General features: G+C 42.6%; 3 protein-coding genes across 3 annotated transcripts; 1 reads left to right on the top strand and 2 right to left on the bottom strand.

Annotated features, from left to right (window-relative positions):
• Positions 1 to 580: 580 nt before the first annotated feature.
• LOC125378515 (baculoviral IAP repeat-containing protein 5.1-like) lies at positions 581 to 1,045 on the top strand. The gene has a single exon (XM_048393921.1). It carries the CDS (start codon positions 581 to 583, stop codon positions 1,043 to 1,045), a length of 465 nt encoding a protein of 154 aa, XP_048249878.1.
• Positions 1,046 to 8,047: 7,002 nt separating this feature from the next.
• LOC124136250 (zygote arrest protein 1-like) lies at positions 8,048 to 9,852 on the bottom strand. The gene is made up of 2 exons (XM_048393907.1): positions 9,556 to 9,852; positions 8,048 to 9,042 (listed from the first exon to the last, which is right to left on the bottom strand). The coding sequence occupies exons 1-2, from the start codon at positions 9,640 to 9,642 to the stop codon at positions 8,842 to 8,844; spliced, it is 288 nt and encodes a 95-aa protein (XP_048249864.1). The 5' UTR covers positions 9,643 to 9,852; the 3' UTR covers positions 8,048 to 8,841.
• Positions 9,853 to 13,301: 3,449 nt separating this feature from the next.
• On the bottom strand, positions 13,302 to 15,438 carry LOC124136174 (zygote arrest protein 1-like). The gene is made up of 2 exons (XM_046502024.2): positions 15,268 to 15,438; positions 13,302 to 13,947 (listed from the first exon to the last, which is right to left on the bottom strand). The coding sequence occupies exons 1-2, from the start codon at positions 15,355 to 15,357 to the stop codon at positions 13,753 to 13,755; spliced, it is 285 nt and encodes a 94-aa protein (XP_046357980.1). The 5' UTR covers positions 15,358 to 15,438; the 3' UTR covers positions 13,302 to 13,752.

Below are 15,438 nucleotides of genomic sequence, written 5' to 3'. Positions count from 1 at the left end.
TGTTCATAAAAGTCATCGATCACCCTGTCAAATAAAGCTGGCAGTTCCATGGGGACGCGTTCCGGTGGTACGGTGTCCAAGTAGTCTGGGTTGAAAGTCAAACGATAGGTATGATTAGCAGTTCTTAACCGTCTGGAGCGGGTGATATCTTTCCTCTCCAAACGATAGGGCGTACTTTGGTTGCTCGTCATTATAGCGATGTGTATCTGATGAACGTCTGTACTCTAAGAGGTGCTGAACGTCTGAGGGATGGACAACCCTTCCCCAAAACAGGATCGAAATCGGACCAATCCGAAGCCTGGATGGCCGACCAATCAGAAGACAGCAACGACCAATCAGAAGACAGCACCCGAACCGAGTTGTGCTTTCTCTCCCATGGTAAAATCCATTTCCTATGGAAAAGAAACACAAGGGTCGGGTCGTTTTAGAAAACCGAGGTGCGGACCAGGCCCCGGAACGAACCAATCGGTGCGCTGCGTTTTGGACCAACCAGGAAGCAGTGAGTTTCGATCCGGTTCTTCCCCTATAAAACAAGCGTGGATTCGAGTGGGTCAGTGTATGTTACATAAAATCATCTAGAATGGCTGAAACAAAGAAGAGTGGTACGACGACGACGACGACGACACGTGGCGAAGATGCGGTGATGGATAGTGCAGAACCTCGTGAATGCTGGAGTAAGAGTCATGCCGAGGAGGCGGTGTCACTGCTCAGTCAAACACCATCGCACTATTATCTACGCTTTGAAAGAAGGCTCGCTTCGTTTGAGACGTGGCCCACGCAAATGTATCAGACTGCTGAAGAGATGGCCCATGCGGGCTTTGTCTACACTCAGGGTGCCGATGGGGTGTGCTGTTTCCAATGTGGGGTGCGGCTGAGACAATGGGCACCCCACGACGATCCTTGGGCGGCACATCACAAGTGGTCCCCAGACTGCGATTACCTCAAGCTAACCGGGCTGGTGAAACACCAGAAGAAGCTACAACTGCACTATCTCTGCGAAGAGAAACAGAGGTACACGAATGACGTAGCACGGCCGGCTGCCTAGGAGGACGTTTCCCGTGTCCTGCGTTCCCGTTCAAGTTCCCGTTCAAGTTCCCGTTCAAATGTTTTTCTTTTCTTGGTTGGAACCCCAAGTGGACAGCAGCAGAAAAGTTTTTCTTCCCCCAAAACGGCCCTTTTCAGGGCCACCCATCTCACCCAAAAGACAACTTTCTTCCTTTGCTTTGCTAAACCCTCTGCCCCTCCAAAACAAAGAACCCACATCCTCCCCCTAGACCTCTTGGAGGCACACGTCTAAAAATACAATACATAGATATAAATAAATATAAATAGAGTTAGATCCATAGATCCATAGAGACACGTAGTACACCACGTCAAACATCACGTGTGCATGAACACACGCGTCACAGTACGCCTGTCGACCTACACGAGTGTCAACACCTCGGTATCCTTAAATAATAATAATAATAATTTGAAAACACGCACAGGGTACGACGTTTGCATGACAACACACAAAGTACAACCATGACGTTCACATCGCGACACGAAGTCCATGACGTGTGCAAACGTCACGTAGGTGTATCGATCTTTCTCTATTCATCTCACTACGACACGACTCGATACACACACACAGGACACCACGTTTTGACTGACCACACGTTATTCTATGCATCAACGTCAACGTCTGTTTGAAGACATACACACACACACACGCACACATGACATTCCGATTGGCATGGGGGTGTCACCACGTACATCGCGTAGGCATTCCCACGTTCATGTCTACCTATGAAGGTCCACCTTCCTTTACCATTCAGACGACCGTCTACCTCAAAAAATACCAAGGCTACCAAAGAAGAAAAAAAAACGGATCGAAATCGGACCAATCCGAAGCCTGGGTGGTCGACCAATCAGAAGCGGCGCTCGGACCAGGCGGGGCTCTGATTGGTCGAACCGGGGTTGTGCTTTCTCTCCCATGGTAAAATCCATTTCCTATGGAAAAGAAACACAGGGGTCGGTCCGTTTTGGAAAACCGAGGTGCGGGCCGGGCCCCGGAACGAGCCAATCGGAGCTGCGGCCTGGCGAACCAACCGGGAGGCAGGGTGTCAGTGTCTCTCCTATAAAACAAGCGTGGATTCGAGTGGGTCAGTGTCACTTGTAAAAATTGATTGAAAAGAAAGCATCATGATGAGTAGCAGCAACAACAACAACAACAACACCGGCAACAACTACCCCCTGAAAGAAAACTGGGATTTAGAGATCACCACAGTGGCACAACCTTTGCCTGGGTGGAAAGAAACATCACCACCAGCCCCACTACCCCCATGGTCTCCAGCGTGGCAATGTGGCCGATGTCAAGGGGGCCTGCCCGTCTATGCCCTTGGTACAAGGGTACGGGATGGGACTTTCGAATGTGTGTACTGTAAGACCATCCTCAAGGACACCTACGTGAGGCGGTTAACACACACCAGTAGGTGTCCTGTGAGGAGACAGATGAAAGTCCACCCGTGCCTTTGTACCATGGGATGCACAACCATGTAAACATCAAAACGGCCCTTTTCAGGGCCACCCATCTCTCCCGAAAGACAGCTTTTCCTCCTTTGCTTTGACGACCCTCCCACCCCCCCACCCTACACGACACCGTGAACCCACCCCTTCTCCCCTCCCTCCCTCCCTCCCTCCCTCCCTCCCTTCACCACCCCCACCACCACCCCACGTCTATTTCTATTTTTAGAACAACACAAGAACAACAACCCTGTCGATCTTGTTCCCCTCGTACGGGCGCTTCTCCGGGTTTTCCCCCTATCCCTCCTCCTCCTCCCCGGAAACGGAAGCGACGCCCTCTTTCCATGCGTACGCCACCGGACACGGATGCGACGCCATCTTGCATGCGCGCGCCACCGGAAACGGATGCGACGCCATCTTGCATGCGCGCGCAGGTACCCATCATGCACTGCGCAGGTCACGTGACCGGAAACGGATGTGCCGCCATCTTGGTCCCAGAAATCTGAGCGGTCCCAGAAATCCTGGTGGTCCACTACCGATGCAGGTTACTACTGATGACCCACCCGACTTATATCAACATCGGGCCAATACAGGATGATCCACCCTACTTTTATCAACACCGGGTCACATTAAGGATGATCCACCCGAATTTTATCAATGCCGGGTCACATTAGGGATGATCAACTCGTCTTTTATCAATACCGGACCAAACAATACTGAGTCACATACTGGGTGACATTTGTACAGTTATGCATACACTGTATAAATGTTCATGGAAAGGGCATTGTAAGTTGGCGACTTTTGCCCAATGTTAATGTTAGTGAAATATGTTTAAGTTCATACGAAGTGATCTAACCGATCTTTTTTAGTACTGAGTCGACCCGTGAAGATCCGGGGCAGAATAGATCTTCAGCAATCCATGCTTGCTGTAAAAGGCGACTATGCTTGTCTTAAGAGGCAACTAACGGGATCGGGTGGTCAGGCTCGCTGACATGGTTGATGCATGTCATCGTATCCCAATTGCGTGGATCGATGCTTATGGTGTCAATCACTGGATTGTCTGGTCCAGACTCGATTATTTACAGACCGCCGTCATATAGCTGGAATATTGCTGAGTGCAGCGTTAAACAAATAAACAAACTAATACTGGGTCACATAATCATTCATCAACCCGGCCTCACCAATATATTACCATACTGTTGATCCACCGGACCTGTATCAATACTGGGTCAAAATCAGGGTGATCCACCCTCTGTCCGCTTCAATCTCCCTCTCATGGACGTGAGACGACTGATCTGTAAGCCTATCATTGATTCCCTACAATAGCTGATTACAGGCCGAGGTGTCAGTCAAGCCCTATTTGTTACAATCACAATCAATAATCATTCAAACACTCTACAAGATCGATAGATTGGGCCACAGAACACACTCTTCTCGTGGCATTGTTAGTGACTGGACTCGTTCCTTGGCGGATATGTTCAGAAGAGGAAATTGTATCTGACCTTAAGAATCAAGTTGTTTAATAAGTAAACATCAAACGTTTTACTCGCAAAGATGAAAAATCAAACATTGTTCTAACAAAACTTATCTATTCACTTTTGCCCGTGCTTCAGTTCCACAATCAACTAAACATGGTTATGTTAACATCGGGGTGGATGTGTATGTCCCCAATCCACTCCGGTGCTATAGACGCCAACAGTATGGACATGGTTAAAAAACCTGTACTCGCCCCGTGGTTTGTCAGCGTTGTGATGCCAACCGTGAGGGCATGGATTGTCATGAAGACCTCAAATGTTCCAACTGTGATGGCTAACACATGGCATCTTCTAAATCCTGCCCTACTTGGCAAACCGAAACCAAATTTATGAAAATAAAGTGCGGAAAGAAACATTTTATTTGCAGATGCTAAACAACTTGTCAAGCCACAACTCCTTCAGTTATGAATTACTCTGTTGCACTCATCCGTCCTGTTCAAACTTCATCTGTCCGGTGTCAGACTGATTTGACAAGGGTCAGATCTGATCAAGCTGTCCAAACTTCGTCTGTCCTTCGACCGACTATTTCTGAGAATCATTCAGAAGCATCACCTCTGACCTCGCATCACCGAAAATTAACAAAAACAGAAAGAAAAAAGTTGAACAGAAATCAAATGCCCAAGGCTGATGAACCGTCACTAAAGCAACGTCGAATTAAATTGTCTTTACATTACACTAATGACTCCAATCCAGCTTTCGATTGTGTTTAATCCTCTCTGTAACGATCTCTATAATACAAAATCATCTCTTACTCAGCTCCTTGGTATAAGAATAAAGCATCATATTTCTGCTGCTAAAATAACACTTGAAAATATAGCCACAACCCAGATTTTGTCTTCTCCACCATGGATACACATCAACGTATTTATCAACAAGAGTATAATCAATTAAGAAACAAATGTGATACTTTCACATCTATATTTACAGATGGATCCAAGGACGGTGACACAGTTGCCAGCGCCACCATCATTGAATCCAGGACTACATCTCCAGACTTCCGGATAACTGTTCCATTTTACGGCCGAATCAAAAGCAATATTAACAGCGCTAGAGTTCTTTAGTAAACAATCTAAATATAAGCAATTTATCATATTTTCAAATTCTCTTTCTTGTCTTCAGGCAATTAAACACATCCACTTGTAATTATTGAATTATTAAATGTTCTTTCTACGAGCCAATACAACATCGTTTTTGTTGGTAACCCAGCCATGTTGGAATCGTTGGTAACACAATGGCTGATGCTGATTAATAAAGTATATTTATTTCTGCCATGTTTTTTTAAATCGTAGAATACGTATGTGTTGTATTAATTGTTGTTTGTCTATGTTGTCAATCATCGCCAACAACTCAAGGTATGATGTAAATTCTTCTTGGGTCCATGCAGGTAGCAAAAGTACAAGTCCCCATGGTCCCTAGTGTGGTGATTCGTTTTTATCTTTTAGCCCGTTTTTTATCTCGTATTGGTGAATCCTAATTCATTTTTACATGCTCTCAAAACAGTTTTACGTAAATCTGTGATAATCTGGTTATTGAACTCTCCTTCGACGAGAGAATTTTAATATTGTTTAAACATATATCATTAATGTCAAATTTTGTCTCGTCACGTTATGGCTTAAATATTGCCGATGTAACGTTAAAATTTAACTCACTCACTCACTAAAAGCGGCGTAAAACCATACTCACTCACTCATTCGAAGGCATGACTTTGTACAGAACCGTGCCCGATATTTCTCCCTCTATACTAAACCATCCAGTGGTCAGAATGTGCTCGGATAGCAGAGATTGTGGAGCTTCAAGTAACAAAATGACATTCCATTAACAGGCTCAGTGCTGTTCTTCATGCAGAGAGGGCTGGGGATGGTGTATCTTGAGTGAGTGAGTGAGTGAGTTGGATTTAACGCCGCTTTTAACATTATTCCAGTTATATCGCGGCGTGTCAGCTTAATGTGGGAAGAAGGCCGGAGTGATGAAGGTCTCAGACGTTTACCACTTCGGTGAAACCCACGAGCACGGGTATGGTGCTGACAAACCTAGAAACAAAATCGGGGCGAACCGGGATTCGAACCCACAATCATCGGTTTCTGGCGTGCCCAAGGGACGCAACTCTGCACAGCGAATCGCGGCGTCTTATACGACTGGGCCACTCGTCCCCACATCCCCACCCCAGCCCCACCCGGTGTATCTTGAAGACAGATAACGGAGATCATATTACTCAGCAGAAACCACTGTGTACAAAGTAAATATCAGATATATAAGTAACGCTACAAATGAAGGTATATTTGTCAAACATATCCTACATGTATTTACATAAGGAGGGCTACAAAGTATGAAAGGGCCGATATTAGTCGTCAACACTGAGCATCTGTGTACACTGGCCGGTAGTGACCCTTAGTATCCGTGATTTTTTCACCAGAGTATTTAACGCCAAACGAGCTTTTCTCCAAAATCAAGCCGCGGTATAAGTAAATTGCTGTTCAAAGCGGCATCAACCCACTCACTCACTAACACAAGCCCATGCTCTACCATCGCAGTAGACATGGGCACTCTCCCAGGATGAACCACATTCATCACACTCGAAGTATCCATAGCGTCGGTTAGACATTTTGGACAGCAGATCCAGACAATACTAGACAACAGTAGACGGTGACGGAGGCGAGAACAGGAACTGAGTCTGGCTACCTGACATCTGGAACATCATTTACTGTACACGCAACATTTGAAGACAAACCAAATCGAAAAAGTGAAACTGGAATAGCCATTTCTACGAATGTGATTGTCAGGTTATACAATGAGCTACTGCGTAAATCCATTATTAGTTTGGGAATAAATATTCAGACAGCCTTGACCTACCTATGTTCATGTTTAAGTAACACATTATGTATCACGGCTGACATGCGTCGGAAAGCATTTGTATGGAATACTGTAAGGGACATTCGTGACCTATAGAAACACGCTAAATATAATTATACAAAATGTGCGAGAAAGAAGATTTGGCCGAATCCTCACATTTTTTACATATTTAACGTGTTTCCAAAAGTCAGGATCGCGAGATTGTCCCTTACAATGTATTTCATAGAACTGAGAGTTACGACAATGGAGTTCTCATTCCCCATAACTGTATAGAACAATGAACTCTTTTAAGTGCTTGATATGTTTCGGTATTGTAGATATTAACGTTAACCCAATAATACAAATGAAAGTTTATTCGCAAAATATATCCAACATGTATTTATATAACGCGGTCTACAAGAGTTATAGAACCGAGTTCACTGAAACCAGTTGTCAATACTGTTAGCATCTGTATAAACCGGTTCGTAATGGTTCATCAAGCAACAGTCATATTGATAGTTGGACATCTCCGTTTATGGTTCTCTGTCTCATAGTTAACCCCTCCCCCTTCGCATCCCCATTGGGTTCTTAATTATTATACAATCTTTAGAAAAGTCAGGCATATACATAGTTGACAACCGGAGGCTAATGGGAGTGTGTATATACTGTGAACAAATATAGGGGAACAATTGTAAGTCGGAGAGTGCCTGACGATGACGAGACACTATTTGGCAATGTGTTAAACGCATCAGTGTCTGAATTACCCTCAGTGACAAACTGTTGCATGTCTTTTTAATTGGAAACAGAAGTAAATGATATTCTTCGATATTGTGCTGTGTTCCGTTAATTTTGTCCATCAGTATGTGTAACATGTACAATATACAATAGGTACAAACCATGGATCATAATCAGGAAGAATCTGATATTCAAACCAACAATCAGAGAATCCTGGAACGACTTTGGGTCGCCTCACATCACCTGGCCAGATACACATGTAGTTTATAACGAATATAGGTGATGTACAACTGAATAAAAAATATGGTCGTTTGATACTCCATATAGAGAAATAGTTTATTAAAATATGGAAACTAATATAGAATCCTGCCTTTTGTGTGACGAGCGAACGTAATAACCACTAGGTTACCCAAACAATATTTAAGGAACGTAACACAGAGAGCAATCATGGCAATGAAATGTTTTATTTATATAAACTGCATGGATAGATATGACATCAGTATGCAGGTACGTGGTATTTTTAGAACTAAGGTCCATTTACGCCCACCTGAACAACAGCAACCATGGTTATCTCCCTTTACAAGACACCCTGGCAAACTGCCCATGTCTGAGTGTCGTATTCAAGGAATGATATTGATCTGTTACATGCCAAATATGGAGTTTGTTTACACCCATATACAGATTATGTGTGACTAACAGATGGAGAACGAAACTAGAAGTAGGATTTCCCTTGATGTCTTTCAGTGGAGTGATTTTGAATAGTATGGATGTATATGGCCTCTTGTTTACAATAATACACACATACTAAAACGACTTCCATGAACGTCACGGTGCGGTTCTCAAACAAATGACGCAACTTTTAAAAATAAATCTGTTGAACAGAGCTCAATTGTCTGGTAACCTGCCAAAGTAAATATCATTTTGTGTTTGCCCTGCAGTTTTATAATATAATTCAATCATTTCATTGGGTAAATTCGTTACAAAAACCAAGTGTCGTACGGATTAAAAGCAAATTAGACAAAGGTAATTGTTATATTTACTGTGCACTTACAAACATCTAAAGAAACCCATAAAAACTCACAAGCTGGAGGATAGTGTTTAGGTTTTGTCAGACATTTCAATTACCAAAGAATTTTCGTCATCATCATCATCATTATTACCATCTATCTATGGAGAGATAGGCAATCCTTAATGTCTGGTGCTGTAGGCAGTCAACTTTCAGTGCAATGCTGCAACCTCAGTATCTGCACGGTCGCCCAGACCTGCACTTGTGACACAGGTCAGACCTGTGAGGTTTGTTGAGATCAATATTCCTATTTTTCCGGTCTTCACTGGTGCATGTGCAATCTTTACTACCGCACACGGAACAGATCATCTTCTCTACCCGATATGGGAGGCAGCCTATTTTACACGACTTGCAGTCCTGTTTGTACACAGCCTGTAGAGATAACACATAAAGATATACTGCATGTACACATGCACTTTCCTTCACTGTCACAAACAGTTTATCACACACCCTTAGTTATTTTCATATATCCGAAATTCCGTGTATCATTTAGAAATATCAACACATGGCATTGATCTCATTTTGATAAATCTCTAAGATACAATCGCAACTACTATTAACTGATTTTGTTGAAACGATATATTAATTTACCCAGACTTTAAACCCATGAGCAGTGCAGGGAGTCGAACGACCGGACGCATTAAGTACTGGGCTACCCCAGAAGTGACCAACTCCAACCGCTAGATTAAAAAATAGCCCCTGTCCTGTATGAGGTTAAATAAAAACAAGTCTATAAAGGAACCATATTTCTGAATTTCATATCTGAAAAGGGATCTATAGGGTGCTGGATCTGAGAAGGGTCTGGACGGGTTGGGTGAATGTTTTTATCAGTAAATATATATTGAGGGGTCTGAAAGAGAGACGCTATAACCACCAACAACCTACCTTGAAACCGTGGCAGTAAACATGGGAACTCTCCCAGTGGGCGTTACACTTAGAACAGCGGAAGTAGCCATAGCGTCGGTCAGACATCGTGGACAGCAGGACAACAGCAGCACGATGGCAGATATGTAGAAAAGAGCTGACACGTTGTTGGCTCCTCACAGTGATATATACGTGTATGTGACAACTGTTATCACTGAATACGTGGTTTGGAGCTGTGATTGGGAATGTCACTCAGTTTCTCGGAAAACAAAGCGAAAGTAACTGAGTCGCTGGAAACCTGGCGTAAACGCCTATCCTTATTTGGCTATTTGAGCGGAAGCTAGCATCAGATGCACAACAAATGTTTGCGCGTAAATCAGTAACTACTGCACGAGTAGATCTTCAGTTTCTTGATGCAGTGTAGAAGCAGGTAATGACAACCGAATATATGCAATACATTCATTTAATCTACATTTCTTATTAGTATATATGGTACATAAATGGGGGAGCGAGATGTTTAACTACTTTGTACAGTTACATTACAGTATACATATATCATGAGACGACTAACGTGATCGGGTGGTCAGGCTCACTGACTTGGATGATGTATGTCATCGCATCCCAATTGCGTGGAAAGATGCTCATGATATCAATCACTGAATTGTCACGTCCAGACTCGATTATTAACAGACCGCCGTCATATAGCTAGAAATATTGCCGAGTGGGCGTTAAACAACAAACAAACAAACAAAACGAAAAAGCTTCATGTAGTGAAATACTGAAATAATACTGGTCAAGATTTTTACCACTGAGCACGGATTTGGCTATGCTAAACCCACGATCATCGTTGCCTGACATGGCTAAGGGACGCAACTCTGAATCATTGAGACACCTATTAATCCCTAATAAATATAGAATAAATTTATATGCCTGTTTACATTTTTCCCATATCTCGTCTATGCCGACGTCAAAAACAGCGATGGGATTATGACGTCATTAAGAAAGGCAGCAAACAGCATGTTTTAAATGGGAAGATTACACCATATATTATGTAACACATACAGCTTATCTTGGCAATGACCACATCAGATTGGGTGACTGGTAAACGTAGAAAAACGAGTTACCACGCCCACCTTATCTCGAGACATTCTTCTCGAATTTCAGCAGAGTCACATACAACAGTACAGGACATGGCTATAAGAGACAGATGGTTTGTTGTACAACAACAGGGCTATCTACAGACAGTTGACATACGTCAGACACCGGGATAGAATAACACCTGACACTCTGCTTACGTGGTATGTGGATGCGCGATAAGATATATCGATGTCAACAGTTGGTCATCTGTGACAGGGGGCACGGGTGGCCCAGTCGTCTAAGGCGCCGCGATTTGCAGTGCAGAGTGCGTCCTTTAGGCACGCCAGAAACCTAAGATTGTGGGTTCGAATGTTATTAGGTTTGTCAGCACCATACCCATGCTCGTGGGTTTGACCGAAGTGGTAAACGTCGGAGTCCTGTATCACTTCGGGCTTTTTCTTCCACATCAAGCTGACACGCCGCGATGTAACTAGAATACTGTTAAAAGCGGCGTTAAACCCAACTCACTGTGAAGATGTGAAGATGATCTGATCGATAATCAAAATCTATATTGTGAAGTGCATCAAATGACGTGAGCACCTTGATTAAAAACATAAAAAGATTTGGAAAATATCTGTTGACAACGAGCTGGCGGTACACATGCTTTGCAAATCCTGCAATCGACTGAAATCTGCACGACAGTTTACTGACCGGATTTCGATTCCGTTGCACGATTTTGATTGGACTATGTATAGACTCGTTAGGCCAGCCAAAATGTAACTCCATAATACCAGCCTAGTTCAGCAAGGTAGGAAACTTGACTTTCATAGTCAGTTAACTCTCTTGCCTCGGGAAGATGGCCTAGTTCAGCAAGGTAGGAAACTGGACTTTCATAGTCAGTTAACTCTCTTGTCTCGGGAAGATGGCCTAGTTCAGCAAGGTAGGAAACTGGACTTTCATTGTCAGTTAACTCCCTTGCCTCGGGAAGTTGTGACACTAGTGACATTTCATGTTCAGATCACAGTTGATTTACACTCCTCATCAAAAGTGTATGCGACTAAGCAGATCTCTGGAAATTCCTAACATATCATCAAGCTGAACTACCGGGATAAAACCCATGCCTCACTCATCTGTGCAGATTAAATACAGCTATTACTATGCAAAATGTTTGTTTCTCTTTGTTTAAAGACGTTAAAGGATGGCACCCACCCTGCATGGAGCTCGGCATTAATGGCAGAGCATCCGAACGAGTAGACATCATGCAGAACATCGCTATATAAGTGCAATGATCTGTAGCGTGTGCCTCACTTTTCTCGGAGAAAGGTACTTGAATAGACTGGATACCCGCTACCTGATGTGTGAGTGAGTGAGTGAGTGTGTGGGTGGGTGGGTGGGTGAGTGAGTGAGTGAGTGAGTGAGTGAGTGAGTGAGTGAGACATGTTTTAGCAGTGTTACGACAGGGGACACCAATGTATATACAATAGGATTGACACATTGTACCTACCGGTTCTCGGTGTCATACTGACATGATACTTTAGGATACTGGAGCAATACTGTACTATACATATTGTCTGCTCGTGTTACTGGTTCATTTTGAAATTTTATACTCCACACTTCTTAAACAAACAAAAAACAATAAATTGCTGTATACTATAAGTCGTTTAGATTCGGTACCACGGTCAGATTTCAGAAATGTGTTTTCTAAGACACGTCGATGGACTCGGCAATCCGTTAAAAAGGAGCTTGAGCTTCACATCAGTCCATCTGAATCTACTTGCAAAAAGGTAAATATATACCAGTTTGGTTGGGGATTATCAACAAGTCTTATCTTAAAAAATCTGATAAAAATGGTTATAATCCCAACATCCCAGCTTATCCATACAAAACCAAACCCAAATTGAAATGTGATATGTTTGATATGTGTAGCCCATGTGACTGCCAGCATCATCAAGAGATTTTAACATTACATAACATTGATGAGGCAGCCTATTTCTATCCAGAGCGATAAAGCTACACCAATACTTAACGGCCCGTGATATGTATGTAAGTTGAAGCTCTACCACTTACACCCAGTACCACATTATTGCATGTAGTTTCACTGTCTTTCAGGAAATATTTGCACATTTTTATCTGAACAGTTTCAGCAGTTTTACAAAATATTATTCCCCAAGTTTCTGACTGATAGTATATTATGATGTCACCATTGGACCAAAGATCATGAAAAGATCAATACAAAAATATTGCCATATAGTATTGCCATATAGTATGCCAAAAATATTGCTTCTGATGCAAGGCAGGGCTGCTCTTTAGTCCAGACTAGTCTGGGTGTAAATACTTTACCTTAATTTCTATAAAATGACACCACCTCAAGCTTCTGGCCATGAAGATACCAATTCTCATAGAGACGCATATGACCGCTTACAAGAAACACCATAACCTTTGTGTTTTTCACATTTACATTCCTACCAGTTAATTCACAAAAAGACATTTCGTAACTGTAAGGTAGTATCAGCAACTGCAGAAACATCATTCATATATATGCCTTGTCCACCGTATTCTTCCATCACACTAATAATTTGATTGATGATGGCTTGCTATCTTTGTAGATGACAATGAACGGTTTTAGACCATACCTGATCGTGGAACTTCCCAGATCTTCAGTGTTCGTTAAAGTGAAGAAAAAGCCGCTGTGTACTTTAAGATTTAATCATGGAATGATTTCAAGAATATCACACAGAAACAAGGTCTTGTTGGATAATCAACGTAGGTAGGAAAGATATATTTTGTAAAGGTCCTGGAAACGGAATACAGTTAACAACCAGCGGCTGATGAGAGTGTGTATATACTGTGGACAAATATAAGGGAACCGTAGAAGAATGCCTAAAGATACCATTTGGCAATGAATTCAACACACCATAAGGGGGAATATTCCCCTGTAACATAATTTGCAGCATGCCGTTGTTTTATTGTAAACAGCAGTGTTCCCTTATTTTTGTTCATTACAATGTGTAACGTGTAAATAATACAAAAGTACAAAAGTACAAAAAGTACAAAAAGCTGAAATATCAATCATACTACAGGAGTTCATTTCACAGTTATTACTGGTCCCCTGTCTCTCGACGTCCTGAGGCCGTTCAGAAGCTAACAGGGGTCGCCTGACTGGCACTTGTGACAGAGGTCAGATCGGTGTGGTTTGTTGGGGTCGATGTTCCTCTTTTTTCGGTCTTCTTTTGTACATGTGCAATTATGTTTTTTGCATACGGAGCAGATGAGTTTCTCTACACGGTAGGGCAGACAGGAGGTGTCACATGACTTGCAGTCCTGCTCGTACAGCGGCTGGAGTGGACAAATAAGAGTGAGTGAGTTGGATTTAGCGCTGTTATTAAACACTACATGTACACTCTTCAAAAAAAGAAACGCACAGGTAGTACGTTGTTCATTGAACCTGAATACACAAAACATCCGGGATATAAACTGGATATATGTTATTGGAAAATGTTGGTGACCTGATATTCGACAAACGGTGCGTAAAAACGCAGCCATTGTCGATTTGCAATGTCTAAAACGGCATTGTTTTCACACTTGTTCCAAAATGTCATGGCAGAAACAGTAAATCAAAATGCACGTGCAAGTCATGGCATTCGTAATTCTAGGTAGTGGCTATAAAAAGGCAAGAATAAGCCAATAATTTGTCATTCAATTGTCAACATTTTTCAAGTTCGATTATGCGGAGACTCAGCGCTGCCGATCGGAACATCGCCATAGGACGTATCCAAAGAGGAAATCGCATTTTTCCGTTGCATGCCACTTCAATGCCTATGTACAACGACAACAAGTGACTATCGAGCTCCAAAATGTCACCTTTATATCTATGATATTAAATTAAATATAGCAACTTTATCAGGGACAATAAATTTACTAACAATCTACCTGTGCGTTTCTCTTTTTTAAGAGCCTACATTGTCCGCCATTTAAAAAATCCTTTTCCATGTGGGAGAAGCTCAAATTGGCGGCGGTGGCTGTTATCACTTTACGGGTAGGGTGCTGATCAACCAAGGAACACAATCAGACACACACAACCGTACACCCCACCCCACCCCAAGCGTGTTAACAAACAGTATTGTATTGTCTCTTGTTCACAATAACACGCAGATACTAACCGACTTCCATGAACTTCACGGTTCGGTGCTCTAAGTCATGACGCAAACGTTTGAACGTATTCATTATTACTGCTTCATGGAAAGGGTTTTGTTGCTTATATTTATACGCTGACGCAGGATTCTATGAAGTTTTGCAATAGTCAATGGAAATTATGAAAGGAAAGGGAAAAATGTATGCATAAAAAATGTAATTGCTGTGACTAACGTCTCCAGATAAAGGACATTGTTAATCCGGATGATTAGAACGGGTCAAAGGGGTTTCATTGCATTACTACTAAAAACTGACATACAAACACATACAAAAGAGTGTATAAGGATATGATAAAAGCTGTTTATCGAATGTTGTTTATTTACCCGAACAAGTAAGTTTAAAGCATTTTTGACATTTTTAATTCATTACAACACTCCTGCGGCGTGTGCCGTAAAGAAATCCAACATAGCGGCGTGAACATTGTAATTAAATCATAACTAGGCGCCCAAACAACCAGCAGCCTACCGTGAAACCGTAGCAGTAGACATGGGAACTCTCCCAGTGACTGTTGCAGTCAGGACACCGGAAATAGCCGTAGCGACGCTGCTTGGACATGGTGGACTCAGCAACGATGATTTAACAGCACCATCAGTGACGGAGGCTAGAGAGTGGAGATTCAACAAGGTTCCAGGTAAA

The sequence above is a fragment of the Haliotis rufescens genome, unplaced genomic scaffold, assembly GCF_023055435.1.
Source record: "Haliotis rufescens isolate VD_foot unplaced genomic scaffold, xgHalRufe1.0.p SCAF_121, whole genome shotgun sequence".
NCBI lineage: Eukaryota > Metazoa > Mollusca > Gastropoda > Lepetellida > Haliotidae > Haliotis > Haliotis rufescens.
The sequence above is the reverse complement of the archived record's forward strand: the minus strand, read 5'-3'. Positions and strand labels throughout refer to the sequence as shown.

Excerpts from the sequence above, each read along its gene's own strand:
- LOC125378515 (XM_048393921.1), top strand. The coding sequence starts at position 581 with ATGGCTGAAACAAAGAAGAGTGGTACGACGACGACGACGACGACACGT.
- LOC124136250 (XM_048393907.1), bottom strand. The coding sequence starts at position 9,642 with ATGTCTGACCGACGCTATGGCTACTTCCGCTGTTCTAAGTGTAACGCC. Across the intron at positions 9,043-9,555 it reads TTTACTGCCACGGTTTCAAG|GCTGTGTACAAACAGGACTG; the intron begins GTAGGTTGTTGG and ends TTATCTCTACAG.
- LOC124136174 (XM_046502024.2), bottom strand. The coding sequence starts at position 15,357 with ATGTCCAAGCAGCGTCGCTACGGCTATTTCCGGTGTCCTGACTGCAAC. Across the intron at positions 13,948-15,267 it reads TCTACTGCTACGGTTTCACG|CCGCTGTACGAGCAGGACTG; the intron begins GTAGGCTGCTGG and ends TGTCCACTCCAG.